Here is a 16867-nt window from a genome sequence, read left to right on the forward strand (position 1 = left end):
TTGTCTTCTGTTTATCATCACTCGTGGAGCATGATGACGTACTCTGCAGTTTAATGACCTGAGTCATTCCACTTAACTTACTTTTTAAGTCCTTTTCCATTTTTATACATCTACGTGCAAAGCATTTTGGAATGTTCTGTAGGAGACGTGCTGAATGAAGAGAAATGGCACTGTGTTTTGCCGAAGGTTTTGTTTAGCTGCAGTATGTATTTTTGCATGTCAGCATGAGTATATATGATTGTGCAGCTCAGCAGAACCATGACTTGGCAAGGCAGCCTGCCAGCATAAAGACAGTCACTGCTTACTTCCCCTCCCTATGGCTCTGGCCAAAACAAATACTCTTTATACTAAGGTTCAGGATGCTTCCAGCAAAACTGTCAAGAAGGAAAAGTCATTACAGTATTCTCCAGGGCTTTGATTTTGTGGTTATTTCTTTCTCCTTGTCTTTAATACTGGCTTTATATCCCTGCATTAGTGTAAAGTACCTTTAGTCTTCCTAAGTATCACTTTGTGACATATCAGTCCTGTTCTCAAAATGGGGCTGGTTTTATTACTGCTATTGAGAAGATGGACTTAAATTTCTGGCAAGAAAAAAAACAAAAACCATAAAGATTTTCAGTTAATCTCAAGTGAAATGTGAGTAGTTTCTTCCTCTGTAATTTCTCTGGATGTGTGGATAAGTACAAAGAAACTGTGTGGGCCAGTGTTGGAGAGTGGAGACTGGTTTCTATTCTTGCATCTGCTGTGCACTTGCAATGCATTAAGAGATAAATCAGAACTCAATCACATTATCTGAGTGTCTCTCTGTTTAAATGTATTTCCTACAAGGTTATCGTGCAGTGCCCAGCACTACTGAGTGCTTTTCTTTTTTTGAGGTGTTCTAACTGTACTGTATATACTTATATATATATCCATACACATATATACGTGGGTCGCTTCAAATATAATGCTTCCTATTAATTTACATAGAAACTTCAACAAATACAAAGAGCACTATAACACTGTTTGATAGAGCAAATTCTCAGCTTCAAAAAATTGTTTTTCAACAGTCACCACCACTATCTGTGCTTTTCTGCCAGCAATGGACAACAGCCTGCATGCCATACTTGTAAAAATAGTGGAGTGGAGGTGACCCACTCTTGCTGTTGTCATTGCTGAAGTGCACCACCTCATTGTGTTCACATCCACTGTTTGGTGTCTATAAACCTTCTGAAAGCATTGATGAATGTCTGTGGGTGTCATTTTTCCTCAAGTTGGAATTCAATCACACATCTTTGCTTCATACACACCTCCATGTCAGATGCTATTTTGTCAGACTGCCCCTCTGCTTCCATCTGCCACACAGGAACAAAATGTAATGGAAAGATTCAACCTCTACTGCCATCCCACCAACATCTACCTCTGACATTGTGAGCCAACATAATACAATAGGAGGCATTACTTTTGAAGCTGCCCTTGTATATTATTCTCACTCTTACATAGTATGCATACTTTTTATAAGGAGGAATAGTATGGTCTAGTTAAAAAAATCTCCTTTCACCAAAAAGAGAGAAGCTGTCTGTCATAGAAAAATACTGTGCTGAAGCTTGTCCTAAAAAGCATGTGGTAATGTGTATACACACTCTTGTTTCTCCTGAGAACTCAAAGGAGACAGCTCTCTGAAAACAACAGCCATAGCTCTCTTTGCTCTAGTAGAGACTATCAGAGTTAGAACTAAATGAAGAGCTTCCCCCAAAGGCTATAGCTATCCACAAGAGCACTAGCACTGGTTCTTCTCCATCTATAATCTTAAATTCATAAATACCCCATTATCTCTAATCTGAGGTCACCCTATGGCAGCTGTATGGAACAGTGATTGCCAATCAGTTCCTCATCTTGGAGTATAATCACAGAATCACAGAATTGTAGTGATTGGAAGTTTGTCCAATCTCAGTGCTAAAGCAGACTCTCTAGAGTAGGTTACACAGGGAAGTGTCCGGGCCAATTTGGTATATCTCTAGAGGAGACTCCACAGCCTCTCTGGGCAACCTGTTCCAATCACTCACAAAATAAACTTTGTCTTTATGTCTTTACATGGAACTTTCTGTGTTCCAGTTTGTGCCCACTGCCCCTTGTTACATCACTGAAAAGAGCCTGGCCCCATCCATTTGACTCCCATCTTTTTAATATTTGTAAACGCTGATAAAATCTCCCCTTGGTCTTCTCTTCTCCAGGCTGGAGTTCCAAGTCTCTATATGGGAGATACTCCAGGCCCCTGATAATTTTTGTTGCCCTCTACTGGGCTACTCTGTACAGCAATTCCCTGTCTAGAAATAAGGAGCCCAGAACTGAACACAGTACTCCATATGTGGCCTTGCCAGGGCAGCATTGTGGGGGAGGATCACCTCCCTCGACCTGATGGGCACTCTTTTTTTAATGCACTCCAGGACACCATTGGCCTTCTTGGCCACAAAACACACATTGCTGGTTCACAGTCAACCTGTTGTCCACCAGGACACCCATGCTTTCTCTGCAGGGTTCCTTTTCAGCAAGTCAGACCCTAAACTTTACTGATGTTTATTCCTCCCCAGATGCAAGACTCTACACTTGCTCTTGTTGAACCTCATCTGGTTCCTTTCTGCCCAACTCTCCAGCCTGTCCAGGTCTTGTTGAATGGCAGCACAGCCTTCAGGTGTGTCAGCCACTCCTTCCAGTTTTGTATCATCAGCAAACTTGCCCCTTTATTCAGGTCATTGGAAAAGATGTTGAATAAGACTGAATTCAGTACTGACCCCTCAGGAATACCACCAACTACAGTCCTCCAACACTCTGCCACTGATCACAACCCTCTGAGCTCTGTCAGGCAGTGAGTTCTCACTCTACTTCACTGTATGCTCTTCTATCCCATACCTAAGCTTACCCACAAGGATATTAAGGGAGACAGTATCAAAAGCCTTGCTGAATTTAAGGCAGACAACACTCAGAGCTCTCTCCTCATCTACCCAGCTGGTTATGACACCACAGAAGGCTACCTGTTTGGTCAAGAATGAATTCCCCTTGGTGATTCCATGTCATCTACTCCCGATAACATTTTTTTTTCTACTTTGTATTAATTGATGGAGTATCTCTCATTATGGTTGTCACTGGGAATCAGACAGAAATGCAACATCAGCAGTTAGCTAATCACAGTTTAATTGAATTGGGTCCATTTGGGAGGGTACAGGGCTGGGAAAGAAAATGGGCATCAGAGGATCTGCTACACTGCACTACAAACTGGAGGTGGGTAGTAGAAAAGTCACTTGAAGCCTCTCAGTTCCCCCCTTTTGTTATATCATTTGGTCGCTCTGATTTGTAGAAAGATCTCAGCCAAATCTATAGAGGCCCCAAGAGTATTGGAATCAGTTCTGCTCCTGGTTAAAAGCAAAGCCTAGCACATCACATACCACACCAGTGTGTATGAAATGTAGAAACTGCTTTATAGTATCCTTCTATCCTGGAGAGCACTGCAGTGATCTGCTAATATACTTTGCACTTCTGCAGCTATGTTCACTGCTATTGCTGCTTAAAATCTACAGTTGCTGCACCTTTCTGAACAGTCTAGCCCTCATTGAATTTGCTTCTGGTTTTCAGCAGAAGATGCACAAACTTGGGGTATTACTATGCTGGCAAACTGCTATGATCTTGACACCAAGTAATGTCATTAGTATCCCAACAGGGATTACTGAAGTAGCAGGATCATTGTATGAACAGAATGGCCATATGTATCTTACATATCTTTGGGATTTCACTCAGACCCAGCACTGAGTAATGCATCTGGTAGTGAAATTCCCATACTTTGCTGTGATCACCTTTGGAGGGAAAGTATATTGGCTGCAAGAAGATCAAAATGTGAAAAGAACAATTAAAAAAACTATTGCATAATCAGAGCAACCACAGCAGTGCGTGGGGTGTTTTTTTATTTTTTTAATGTTTTTTATTTTTAATGTAAAAAAAAAAAGGCAGCACTGATGCAATACAAAATGACACAAGAGAATAAATGTATCAAGTTGTTATGGCAACTGAAATATGTAGGTTGGAATTTATGTATCCAGAACTCTGCTTCCATGTAAATAAAATAAGCATTATTTTTGCTAATTAAAGTCATGCAAATATTTTTTAATTGAAAATCATTTGTCATATTTTCGCTTACAATTAATGACTTTATGTTTTCTGCTCGCAAGATTTTGCATTTACTTCCAGCTGTGGTTCTCTTGAATTTTCAGTGCAAGGTTGTGATTTTGCTAATATGTGTTTAAATGTAGAGAGGCTACTGGAGCAAATGGATCAGATTTATGCAGAAGGGCACAACTGGAATCAAACCATGCGCTTTAACATGTTATTCTCACTGCAGCTGACCTTACTGCTCAAGGGCCTTTTGGCAGGTGTCATCACTCCACACTTGAAGGGACATCCTTGCAGCAACAGCTATATCCTTCCCCCCAGCTTGACACAGTGCACATGGAGCTCACACCACAGCCCATTTCTGCTTGTAACATCCTCTCTTCAGCTGTACGTTTAGCTTCCAAGATGTTGCATGATAGCCAGTTCTAAATGAGTATTCATTAATTATGTTCAGCCTTTTAATTTTTCTAGCCTTTTTTTTCAAGCCTTCAAGGGAATTCAGTAATAGCTTGTGTTTTATTTGAAAGAAATAGATCCCAAATTACTCTTCATGTTTCATATTCTTTATGCCCTGCAAAGCACTGAGCAATGGCTTAGATATAAGGCACGGAAAGAGTGAGACTCAGGGTATGACTGAATCTCACTGAATTGAAGGAGAGGCATTTTAAGTTTTAATCACCATTCCTGCTCATTGTTGGAGGAGTCTGAATTTGCCCTACAGCATTTGGTAATGCTGCTACAGAGAACACTTTGGATGGTCTGTCAGAATAAGAGCTCAGCCATACATGAACTAATTGTCTTCATTACTTATGTGAAATGGTGACTGACATGGTGCTACAGCAAGGGAAGGTCATTACCTGAAAGCAGTAAGAGATTTGTCCAGTCTCATACTTTTAAGTATCATTCTGAGTGCAACTGGGTAATTATGTGATGTGGATGAAGGCATGAGGTTAGGTTTTGTGTCAACACAGCAAAATTAATTACACAGTGTTTAGTGGCTTAAGTAACATCTTTTAGAGCAAATCTATACTGAGGATGAGTAAATTTAAAGCTCACTACTGACATCTGGACATCCAGAGAAACTCTGAGAGCACAGCTACTTGCAGAAGGATGGGGCAGCATGAAGTGGAGATGATGGAGTGGGTTCAGAAGAGATGATCAGAACACCTCTTCTATGAAGAAAGTTTGAGGGAGCTGGGCTTGTTCAGACTGGAGAAGTATCCAGGGAAACCTCATTGCCACATTCCAGTTTCTAAAGGGAGTGTACAACAGAAGGGAGAATGACTTTTCACATGGTCGGATAGTGACAGGACAAGAGAGAGTGGTTTGAAACTGAAAGAAAGGAGATGTAGATTAGATGTCAGGGAGAAATTCTTGGAGAATGGTGAGTCTGCCCAAAGAGCTGTGGGTGCCCCATCCCTGGAACTGCTTAAGGCCAAGTTGGATGGGGTAGCCTGAGCTAGTGGGGGGCAACCATGCTTATGGTAGGAGGTTGGAACTGTATGGTATTTAAGGTCTGTTACAACCCAAACCATTCTATTTTTCTATGATTTTGTGTTTTTATGATTGTATGAAGTTAGGACCTGACCTTCCTGGAAACAGGAAGACACAGAACAACTTCCAGCACAAGAAAGTCACAGAGCTCTTGGAACAGGTCCAGAGGAGGTCCACTAAAATGATCAGAGAGCTGAAGCACCTCTCTTACAAGGAAAGGTTAAGGGAACTGGACTTGTTTACCTTGGAGAAAAGAAGGCTCCAGGGAGACCTCAATGTGGCCTTCCAGTACTTGAAGGGAGTTAATAAACAGGAGCGGGAACAACTGTTTACACCGGTTGATAGTGACAGTACAAGGGGGAATGGTTTTAAACTAAGACAGCAGAGATTTAGGTTGGATGTTAGTTTTTCACTCAGAGGGTGATGATGCACTGGAACGCGTTGCCTGGAGAGGCTGTGGATGGCCCATCCCTGGAGGGATTCATGGCAAGGCTGGATCTGGCTCTGGGCAACCTGCTCTAGTGGTTGGCAACTCTGTCCACAGCACTGGGGTGGGTGTTGAAACGAGGTGATCTTTGTGGTCCTTTTCAACCCAGGCCATTCTATGATTCTATGGAAAGACACCAATGGCCCTGTAGTTGTTTCTGAGCTCTGACACCCTATATGTCTGTCTTCTGAAAGCTTGAATTCATTCTAGTTAAAGTGGGATTGTACTAGAGTAAAATCAATATTATTGTGAGACATATGCTTGCTTCTGAATTCAGTAATTTTTTAATTAAAAATTTCAAACACTTGTTATGCAATTTGTATGATAGAATTGGTGTCCAAATGCATGTTTTTCTTTTGTTCCATTCACATTTACTGGTTGTATTGGGAGGATGGTGCAGAAGGGATTGCAGGGAAATTCTTACAGAATTTGGTGCACAAGACCCAGTTGAAATGTGCAGTGTCAAATTGACCTGGGATAACTGTAAGGTCTGAGCCGTGGCAAGTGGTCTGGAGCAAACCTCAACATATTCAAACTGTGAACCAGAAACCTTACCATGGAAACAGAGCTTTGCAAAAGCATGAAAACCACACTTTTGCAAAGGTCTTCAGAAATGCTTGGTTAGGCATCATCTTTTCTAAAGGGTTTTGTGGGCAAGAAGAGAGTTCTGCTATATTCTCTCTGGAATGAAATTTAGGCCTAGCAAGTGAAACTGTGTCTAGCTTCAGCAGAATTATATTCTTGATTTTAGTTTCTAGCATAGCCTGCTCTGGGATTGTCTGCGTTTTCAGTCATCTGTGATAGAAGTAAAAGTTAATCCCTGCCAAAAAATTGCCAAATGACACTTCCTATAATAAGAAATATAAGAAATAGAATTAGCAGGTACAGGAGAAAGAAAGAACATCTGATGGTATCTATGGACTTTTCCTCCTTATGGCATTGCAGGAAAAGCTCTTCAGGTCCACAGTGAGGCTTTGTTTCCCACAAACTGTTCAAGCAGACTTTTTTGAGAACTGCCAGCAGCAAGAACCAAAAGCAAGAGGCTCACAGTACATTTAGGAGAGCTTTCAGCTCTGCCAAGGTGCAGCAAAAAGGTGCAGTCTTTCGTAGATGGGTCACAGAAGGTGTTCCTCCTGTTACTGGCACATTGCAAAGGATGAACTTGACCTGCATTCAGCTTCAGTTCACACATGACTTGAGTGGAAAACAAGCTGGCTACAACCTGGCATGGAGGCAGGCTCTGTTCTTTGCCGCTGTCAGTGTCCTGCTGTGCTGCTCAGTTCAGCTCAGGTTGTTTCCTACTCCAGTAAGCTGCTAAACGAATTGGTTTACATTGGTGTCCTGTAAAATCAATAACTCCAGCATATGTTATGGTGTATTTTAATTTCCCACTGCAGCTTTTGAGATGTTATAATGATGTTTTTTTAAATGCTTACTTTCATAAAAGTTAATTAAATAAAAGCAGTATCCCTCTGCACTCCATATTTCTGTGAGCATTCGATTATAAGATGATAGATTTCTTGACAGATATTGGCATCCACAAGTTAACAGATCCCTGTTTTCTTTATATGCTCTCTCTAAATATAAATAATTTGAAGCAAGCTGGGAATTTATCTGTGAGCTCTCATGGAGCTGTAGCAGAGTATGCAAAATGCATATCAAATGCAGTACTACCAATTCCTGATACGAAGGGCCAATATCAGCCTCAGACCAGCTTCTGATGTGAATTTCTCTTTCTAAACACACACAGGAGAGCATTCCCTGACCTGACAGCTGTAGCAGAAGCTGTGTTGAGTCCCTGAACCCTAAGACAGATACAGATACATTTAAGCTTGTGGGCTGCAGCTCCCACCAAATCTCCATTCACTTTGCAAAGCTGATCAGCCTTCCCAGCCACAGACTGGTACATGCGTCCTAGGGAAAAGAAAAAAAAAAAAGAATAACATACAGGAGTGCATGTAAACAAATTGAAAGCTGTCACAGCGACATCTAAGAGCATGAAATAACAGAATATTTTTTGCATGTGTATTTATTTATTTATTTATATTAATCAAAGTGTTTCCAAAGCTATGCCTTGTTTTTAGGCATAGACGATTAGCATTTATTGTGGAAGAATACAGACTGTATATAGTATAAAAGCTGAAGCCATATAACAGACTGGAGTACTCCTCCACTCTTTCAGACCTTGGCTGCTATAGGAAGAACTCCCGTAGGAAGCCCTGGAAACCTCATACACCATAAGTGTTTGCAAGGACAGATGCTCCCTCTGGCTGATTGCTGGCTCAGACATGAACTGGAATAGGCTGCCTGCTGAAGGTGGAACCAGTGACAAATCTTTCATAATCCGTAACTGTACTCTGGCAAAATAAATAAATAAATTAAATAATTCAGCAAGGGTTTGTTGACTGTTGACTATGACAACTGTACAAGTCTTGATAAGCTACAGGAAAGTTGTCATATAAACACAGAGAAGCTTAACTGAGCACTGTTAAAATTAGACAGAATTAAAAAGGTACCTAATGTGATTACTATTTTATTAATAAACATTTAAATAATGCTGTAAGTTTGCACAATGAGAAAGACATTGCCCTGAAGAGATTTCAGTCTAAAGAGTCCATGTTAATTACAATCTAAATAGATTTGCATTAATTATACACAAAATTGGAAGACTGCTTTTGGTGTGATCTGCAGTTCTCATCATTACCACCCTTGTGAGCCAAGTCAACAGATCAAATTTTAATCTTTTGCAATGTTTACTTGTAAAATCTCTTTTTCTGACAGATTTGGAGAGAATAGTTACTTTTGTGATATTTTCCAAATACCAGCCTTCTAGATACATGTTTCTGGTAGAACATATAGACTTTTGCCAGTAGTTTTAACTCAGGCTTGAAGTCATCATTTCCTGAACCTCCAACAAGAAGGTATGAGCATGAGGCATTTGCTGCACTGCGTTTGTACTGTGTCACCCTGGGGCACCCAGTTCTGCTTCTCTTGGTGATCTCCACGGTTCAGGAATAATGAGGTGTTGCTAAAATTCTTGTTCTGCATGTGCAGGCAGCTTTTGGATATGCTGTGTTCAAATACATTTAGACAGTGTATGCTTGTTGGTTATCCCTACACGGAGGAGCAGATGTACACCAAGAACAAGAAGAGCCTGGAATCCAAGATCACTATTTTTTAATAAAACTTTTACAAGACACAGCAAGCATCCTTCTTGCCTCCTGCGTTATACAGCCTTGTTTATTTCAAAACACAAAGCAAAATGGCTATTGGTTTTCATATGGATTGTTATGGATTGTGTACTTTGTTCAAGTTTGTGAACTGTACATTATTTTGCTAATGTGTATTGAACCTTAAAACACTGGAACAGAGAGATGTTCCAGATTTATTACTCTTATTCTTGCTGGAGCTATTTGTATCCTCCTAATGTCCTTGGTTTACTGTTCTTCAGAATTAATCCACGATTCCAAGGAAAACAATTGAAACATTTCATAGCACTTTATGGCATTGTTTAATGCTCTTTCAAAATACTGCTTTCAGCTAATGATGATAAATTTGAGGGGAAAAAAAGTAAAATGTAAACAAACTAAAGTTGTTCCTTATCCAGTTTTGCAGCTGCACCCATATGGTAAATGCTCTTATACAGTCTATAGTTTCTGCTGCAAGATATTGAGAAGTTGCAGTTTAGCTCCTTTAAGAAACAGAGTGTGATGATTAGAGGAAATAGATAACAAGTTGATTTGCATAGCTTATACTGTTAACACTTAGGTCAGATATTCAAAGAAGGCAAAGACAAAATGAAAAATTGTTATGCCTCCTTCTCTTCTCCTTGTAAAACCAATTTTCCCTTTCTGAAAGACATGTAAGGAAGTGCTAGGTTTTCTGTAGGCTCTGAGACAAGCTATGAAGTTCAGAGCTGCTGGATTCAGGTCCTTGCTCACTTGTATAACTCTGGCCAGGTTGCCAAGCTCTCCCTTCCAGATTGGAAATATAAATTACGCAACACTCTTCTGTGAGAAGAAACAAAGAATACGTGTTTCTCCATGGCTGCAGACACATTAGAGAGGCTAAAAACTGGGAGAAAACGTGCGCAGTGCTGCACATTCAGCCCCATCTAGCTGCTGGGTTTGATCCAATACAATATTTAAACACATTCTGGACTGAAGCACAAGCCTAATGCCATTGGTTGCACCAAAGTTAAAAGCACGTGTCTAAGTAGATTGCTGGGCTGGGGCCAGTATTCAGTCTGTTGCTGGATGGAGCCCTAAATAAAAAATTCAGTATCAGAGGAGAAAACGTTCATACATGTGGATGTGATTTGGCTGTTTCTGTGGTATGGGCTTGTTGTTTTCAAAGTTGTTCTGGCAATGGCTAGTTTATTTAAAAGGCTTACCATTTTTTGCCTGTTGTGTTAAAATTGACTGCATTCCTGGTGAACAGGCGAAAAAAAGATGGACCTAAATCACTGAGAGTGTCTGTGGTGCTCAGTCCGATAGATTCAAGAGACTGCGCTGTGTTTTTTTTTCTTTCCTGTTCGTGCTCTTGCAAAGTGCCCAGAAATTTTCTGAGATCCAAGACAGTGGCAGTCATCTTGTTTCATTCAGCAGCTAACTCTTCAAGCACACTTTTGCAATGAAAAGCATTGTAAACAGAGATGTCATTCGTGATATTTATTGCCTGGATGCATAAGCTACAATAATGTAATTTAGATTTCCAGCAGGAAGATGAAAAAAAAAAAAAATGAAACACAGCCCTTTTTCTATACCTTCTGTAAAAGATGTCTTTGGAAAAAAAAATACTATGCGGTGGTGTTTTTGTAAATGTTATAAAGTTTAAATTTCTGAAAATAAAAGAAAGTTACAAAGAAAAGCATTTTAGCTTTAAATATTTGCAAACACGTATCCTGCACCGGTGTGAAGCACTTTCCAAAATACGACGTTTGGGAGAATGCCATGAATTAGAAATGAGAAGACAAACCAGGTAATGCAGTTGGTGCTGTAATGAGATCTGCTCCTGCAGTTCCTCCAGATGAGAACCCCATTACCATCTGCAGGCCTTTTTGGCAGGGCACTGTTTTCCTTTCTTATCTTTATGTTCTGATACTGAGAGCTGCAGAGAGCTCAGAATGCATTCAGAAGTCAACTAGAGATTATGATAAGCATCACCTTGTAGATTTAGCCTATTAAGACTTTCACACGCTTCTACAAGAGTGGCTGAGATAAAACCCAGAAATTTTGCATGACAAAACACCGAGTTGAAAATCTTATGTATCAACCACCTGAGGTTTAGCTAAATTCAGGCTACCCTTCTGTATGTTCATGCAAATCTTAACAAGATTAATATAATTAAATTGCACATATCAACTCCTTTATTTGGCATTTTCCCTTCCTTTAGGCTGCAGCTTCCAATGGGTCGGAAGGATCTTGTCAATCTCACAACAAGGAGAACCAGACTTCTGGAAATTATCCAGTAGACATGAAGACAAAGGTATGGCCCAGTATTTCATGATGGAGAATGAAATCTTTATTTGCTTGAATTTTGTTGGAGGTGAAATCTGTAGAATATATTGAATCTGAGCTCTCACAATCTTTGTTGTTGTTTCGCTGCTTTTTGGCAGTGTGTTAGCACATTTGAATGAGGCTTATGGCTGCAATTTATTCTTGTTACTGGCCCTGTGTATTGCTGTTCAAGGCAGGATTTATTTTTTATTCCATGCGTAGAAACGTTATTATCAGTGAAGGTTCTGTTGGGTTGCTGACCCTAAGGTGCTTCAATTTCAGTTTATTTTTGAATACAAGGTGTTGCACAGTTGGTACATTTTATCCAAGGCATTTTCAGTCTCTCAGTACATTTTGTAGTTTCTTTGTGGCTTGGAGCCAAAGTGGGAGAATATGTCAGTAAAGTGATTTTTATGTGGGCAGTCTAACGATACTGACCACAAGTCTACACTGGATAATGTGTGAAGCAGTATGACTTTGTGTCTGTGGTGAGGGGAAAAGGAAGCAGTTTTGATGCTTGCCATGCTGAAGTCATTCATTACAATATCTCAGTTATTTTCAGAGGTTTACAACTTGGCTGGAACTGTTCTCTTGGGTGCAGGTATTATTATGCAGAGTTTCAGTCTTAAGGTCATTCTCTATTATTTGCGTTTGGAAGTGAAAGAAAATTAAGTTCTCTTTTAAAGTTATCAAGTTGGGAACATGACATAAAGAGAACATTAACTAACTTCACATGTTTATATGATGCCCTGTAGACTTCAATGAAAATTGTTTAAAACAGTGTAAAATTGCAGGTTATTACCTTGTTTAAGACTTTTCCATGGGTTTTGCTTGCATTCCTGCATCAATTTCTCTGTTCTTTAATTTTTAAGTTCTATAGCACTAATTTTCTGGCATAATGTTTTGATTTCCTTGTGTTGCTGTGTTCCTATATGATCAGAAAAATTTTGTACTGTATAGGCCTACAGAACTAATTTGAAGTGTGATTTATTGTGAGATTAGCAGATCTGGATCTTTTGGAAAAAAAACAAAAAAACCCAAACAATTAGCATACTGATTTTATACAAGTTTGAATCTCCTCAGTCCCATTTGTAAGGAGCAGATGAGAGCACTCACCAGTTCAGACATGGGACCGATACACTCTCTTCACTGTCTAAAGCTGAAGTAGATGGCCCAAGCATGAAAGATGGTTAATAACTGGAAAATCCAAAGATTAAATATGTATTGCATGAACTTAGCACTCATTAAATTTTGCCAATGTATTTATGGAGACAATAGGTTTACAAAGCTAGGAATTATCAGAGGTGTGATATATGCATTAAATGCATTTGTTACCATGAGAATATTGTAGAAAACATGAGATGTCCTGGGTCTCAGTCCAATTTCACATCATTTCCAGTAAAAATGCCCAATTGAACAATACACTCCTTTTTCTGCTTAGAGCTGAAGTACTCTGACTTGCTTGACTCAGAGTTTCTCCGTCAGCAATTCTGTATACTGCATTTTCATGCTGTTTCTATCTCTCCAGCACAATATGTACCTGAGAATAAACTCTAAAAGCAGACAAGTCAATTTCCAAAAACTAAGAAACTCAAGAGTTGTGAGTGGTATTTTCTTCCATCCTCAGTATGATGGGATAGCAGATAGAAGTTGTTTTATTTCTATTTCCTGGAATTTACCATTTTTTGTTTCATTTCCTATGAAAGAATCATTTTTTTTATGATTTCTTTTCCAAGTGACTGTGCTTGAGTGTCAGTGGCATGCTTTTATGACAGTGACACATAGCTATTTAGGACTGGCTACATGTTTAAACACATGCACCAGCACTTTTCAGCTTCTGATGATCAATTGGGTGATAGATTTACTTCCTCAGGCAGTATGCTCAAGAATTAAAATGAACTCGTCATTCACTGTGGATCTTGAGAGCTGAGAAGCACTTCAGGATAGGTTGCCCTTGAGTATCATGTATTTCTAATGCAGTGTCTCAGCCCACATATAGCCAGGGCAGCATTTGTAACTGAACTGCTTCTGTTTCATTCTGAATAAGGCATTTGTGGGAGGCGAAGAGAAAGCAGTTATGGTTGTGTATGGAAAATAATAGACATATAAAACACTACACAGAAATTTTAAATTGGGAAAGGCTGCAGAGCTTTCAAAAGGCTTGTTTATCCCAGGCTTTTCAGAGCTCAGGGATATTTCCCCATCCCCTTCTTCACACCCTGTGATTGTGGATGTGCTTTTCCTACAACCCTACAAATCATATTCTGTTCCCATTTTTTTGTTTTGTTTTGTTTGTTTTTTCATAGCCATATAAACTAGCTGGTGAGCTTGTTGGTTTGAGAGGTTGGATGATCTCCATATTGGAGTACGGTCAAGTCCAGACTGGATAAAAGCCTGAATAACCAGAGCTGACTGCACTACTGACTCCATTTGGAGAAGGAGGTTGGAATGACCATCTGCTGAGGGCTTTTCCATCCCAACTTCTGTAATTCTGGAATTATATTGACTCATGGGGAGGAAGGGAGACAATCCTACGATCCCACTGAGGGCAAAGGCTTGGGGCAGGAAGAAAGGGGATGTCCTCCACAGCTGGGGAGTGAAAAAAAATTTTCTATGCATCTGCTGAGCCAGGGGCACAGTGGCCATGTGAGTGCAGAATGCTTGGACTGAAGGAGTGGAACTGTCTGTTCAGCTTCCACTTCCCTCCATTCCTATTTTACCATCTATGGGACTCAGAGCAGAGAGGTCTGTGATATTCTATAGAAAATAAAATTATTTTTTCTGTTCAGAAAGCTACCAGGTGGAGAAACTGGTCAGGAATCCAACATTGATTGTGCTAAGTAGCAATGAAATTTGCTGTGCACAGGAGAAGGAAAAGCTGTAAGAAAAGCATCTGCCTGAGACTCTCATGGGCCTGAGGCCAATTGCAGAGCTGCTGCTGTTAGGGCTGCTGCAGTCAGGAGAGGCAGAATTGCTAATTTGTTGATCTTTAAATTAACACTAGCACTCACGGGTTTCTGGTTCAGCCTGGGAACTGCATTAAAATTTTCAGCAACTCAGGTATACAGAACTTCACGCCTTCTAAAATTTGTATTAACTTATTTTCATGACTGAAGCAAGATTTATTCTGACATTTCATTTGTAGTATAGCTCCTGACTACAAATCCAGGATCTGCTAGATTAGTAGTTTCACTTTTCTTTTTTTTTTCTTTCATGTACCACAGAAACAGTTTTAATAAGGAGTCTGTCTCATGGGTTTCTCCTCTCTAGCATATATAATTACTCATAACTTTTATTCCACTGGCAACCTACTAACTAACCAGTTGTGATGCGTAGCAACCTCACTGAAGCTGGGCTCAAGCAGTGTAAATGAGTTCTGACCATAGAAACATAACTTCATAACTGCATCGATTGCCCTCTTGGAAGAGAAGTAATTGGGAAAGTATTTAATGTACTTGCAGCTTGTTTGGGTGCAATATAGGGCCTGAAAACAAGAAAGAACATCAATCCCATGTGAAAGGCAGCCAACCTGAAACCATCAGCACGTACTCTGTAGTACTCAAGATACACTAAGTACCTTATTATATCTCTATTGTAAATCTTTCTCCACATTTCTGAGAGGATGTGTGTTGTTTTCTATTCTCTGTGTAGGTGCAGAGAGCTCAAAACAGTCGCTGGGTACATTTTGCAAAATGCTGCCATTGCTAATGCTGTGTGAGCAGTCTGGAAGATGTCTCCTTTCCTAGGGTCTGCATCAAAGCTTCAAGATCCTGTTATTTATTTATTTATTCTTAATTTCCATTGCTTGAATTAGAGTTAATAGTGAAGGCAACACTGCATTTTTTCTGTGAACAGTATCTTTCTCTGTACAGTTTTTGCTTGGTAATAGTTGTGTTTTGAAATAATTTAAGATATTTTTAAAAGATTGTGTCATGATAGATAAAAAAATCATGGAATATTTCCCTTCTTCCTATTGGTTTAAGTTTTACTAAAGCTTGCTTTTACAAAATGTTAATTTCAGCTGAATGTTGTAGGCTCTGCTTCTAAATATAACCCCCTAATTAAGCCCTGTGCTTTGGTTATCCAAGTGGAAGTACCTGGATACAGTAAAGATTTTTATAACAGAAAGGAGCATTAGATTGTCCAGGCTAATACATGCATTGTACAGACCATGACATTGCACCCATTTGTTGTTATGAATTATAGACATCTTGGTAAAATTAAAGGAGGCAGTCACCTGTGTAAGTGGCTCTCAGATGATGGTGTGAGAACCACTGCTATCACAGGGGTAAAAAGATCCTATTTCTCCTGTATTATGGCTTCCCAAGAGTCAGAGCTCATCTGAGGATATGTTTGAGTGTGTAAATCAACTACAGAAGAAACTACAATCCACCTCTTTTCACTCCATATGGCTGCTTCTGATTTCATTTGTTTTTTGGGTCAAGTCCTTCTATAGTAGATTTCAGTTGTGATCATATGGACAGATAGCATGGAGGCTGGAAGAGCAGAGGAAAAAAACAGAGCTAAGCAGCAAGATGACCTGCAGAAATTAGAGCAGAAGGAAATATTGCTAATGAAGGGGAAAGCTGCGCCAAGATTTGAAAATCTTATATTTGAAGAGATAAAATAAACGGTAAAATTATCTTGCTGGAGATGGCAATATTTCAGGGACTCTGCAGTTTAATGATGCACTAAGCTTGGGCAGTGCACTGGCAAATAACTGCGCTGCTGGTGCGTTGTATGGAAGGAAGTGACAGTGCAGGATTTACATCCAAAACATGGAGGAGTGCAAGATAAAACTGTTGGGTCCCTTTATGGAGCCTGCATTTCCAAAACACAAACACAAGCAACATGCTTGTATATCCTCAAAGTTTTCAGACCCTCCTTTTTTCATATTGACTGTAAGTAGAAACATGAATTAGGTGAAGTCAATTCACAGAAGTTTCTTGCAAGTAGAAGCATTTACAGCTCATGTCCTCAGGGACCCATTTCCAAATATATCCCCATATGCCAACTTTCAGTATGATATGAAATTTTACAGCCAAGTCATTAGGTAATTATATGTATAGGATTATTTCATGCCTTACTGTATCAGCTTGAATCTACAGAGTGGAATAGAAAAAATATGTTGTATACTTGACATCAAAGTGTTAAAATATCTCCTAACTTTAGATTTGATCAAATTCTCTTTGACTCTATCATGCCAAGAACACAAGTAGTGCTTTGGTTAGACCAGCTTATTAGGTTA

The 16867-nt window shown here is 39.6% G+C and overlaps 1 protein-coding gene across 1 annotated transcript in view; it reads left to right on the top strand.

Annotated features, from left to right (window-relative positions):
* DLG2 (discs large MAGUK scaffold protein 2) overlaps positions 1 to 16867 on the top strand; it is a 1006374-nt gene that overhangs the window by 130879 nt on the left and 858628 nt on the right. Inside the window, exon 4 of the mRNA XM_065729952.1 lies at positions 11516 to 11608. Coding sequence (XP_065586024.1) covers positions 11516 to 11608 — 93 coding nt within the window. The remainder of the gene's footprint in view (positions 1 to 11515; positions 11609 to 16867) is intronic.

Source organism: Cyrtonyx montezumae, unplaced genomic scaffold, assembly GCF_038088225.1.
Source record: "Cyrtonyx montezumae isolate F1298 unplaced genomic scaffold, pur_monq_1.0 scaffold_12, whole genome shotgun sequence".
Taxonomy (NCBI): Eukaryota; Metazoa; Chordata; class Aves; order Galliformes; family Odontophoridae; genus Cyrtonyx; species Cyrtonyx montezumae.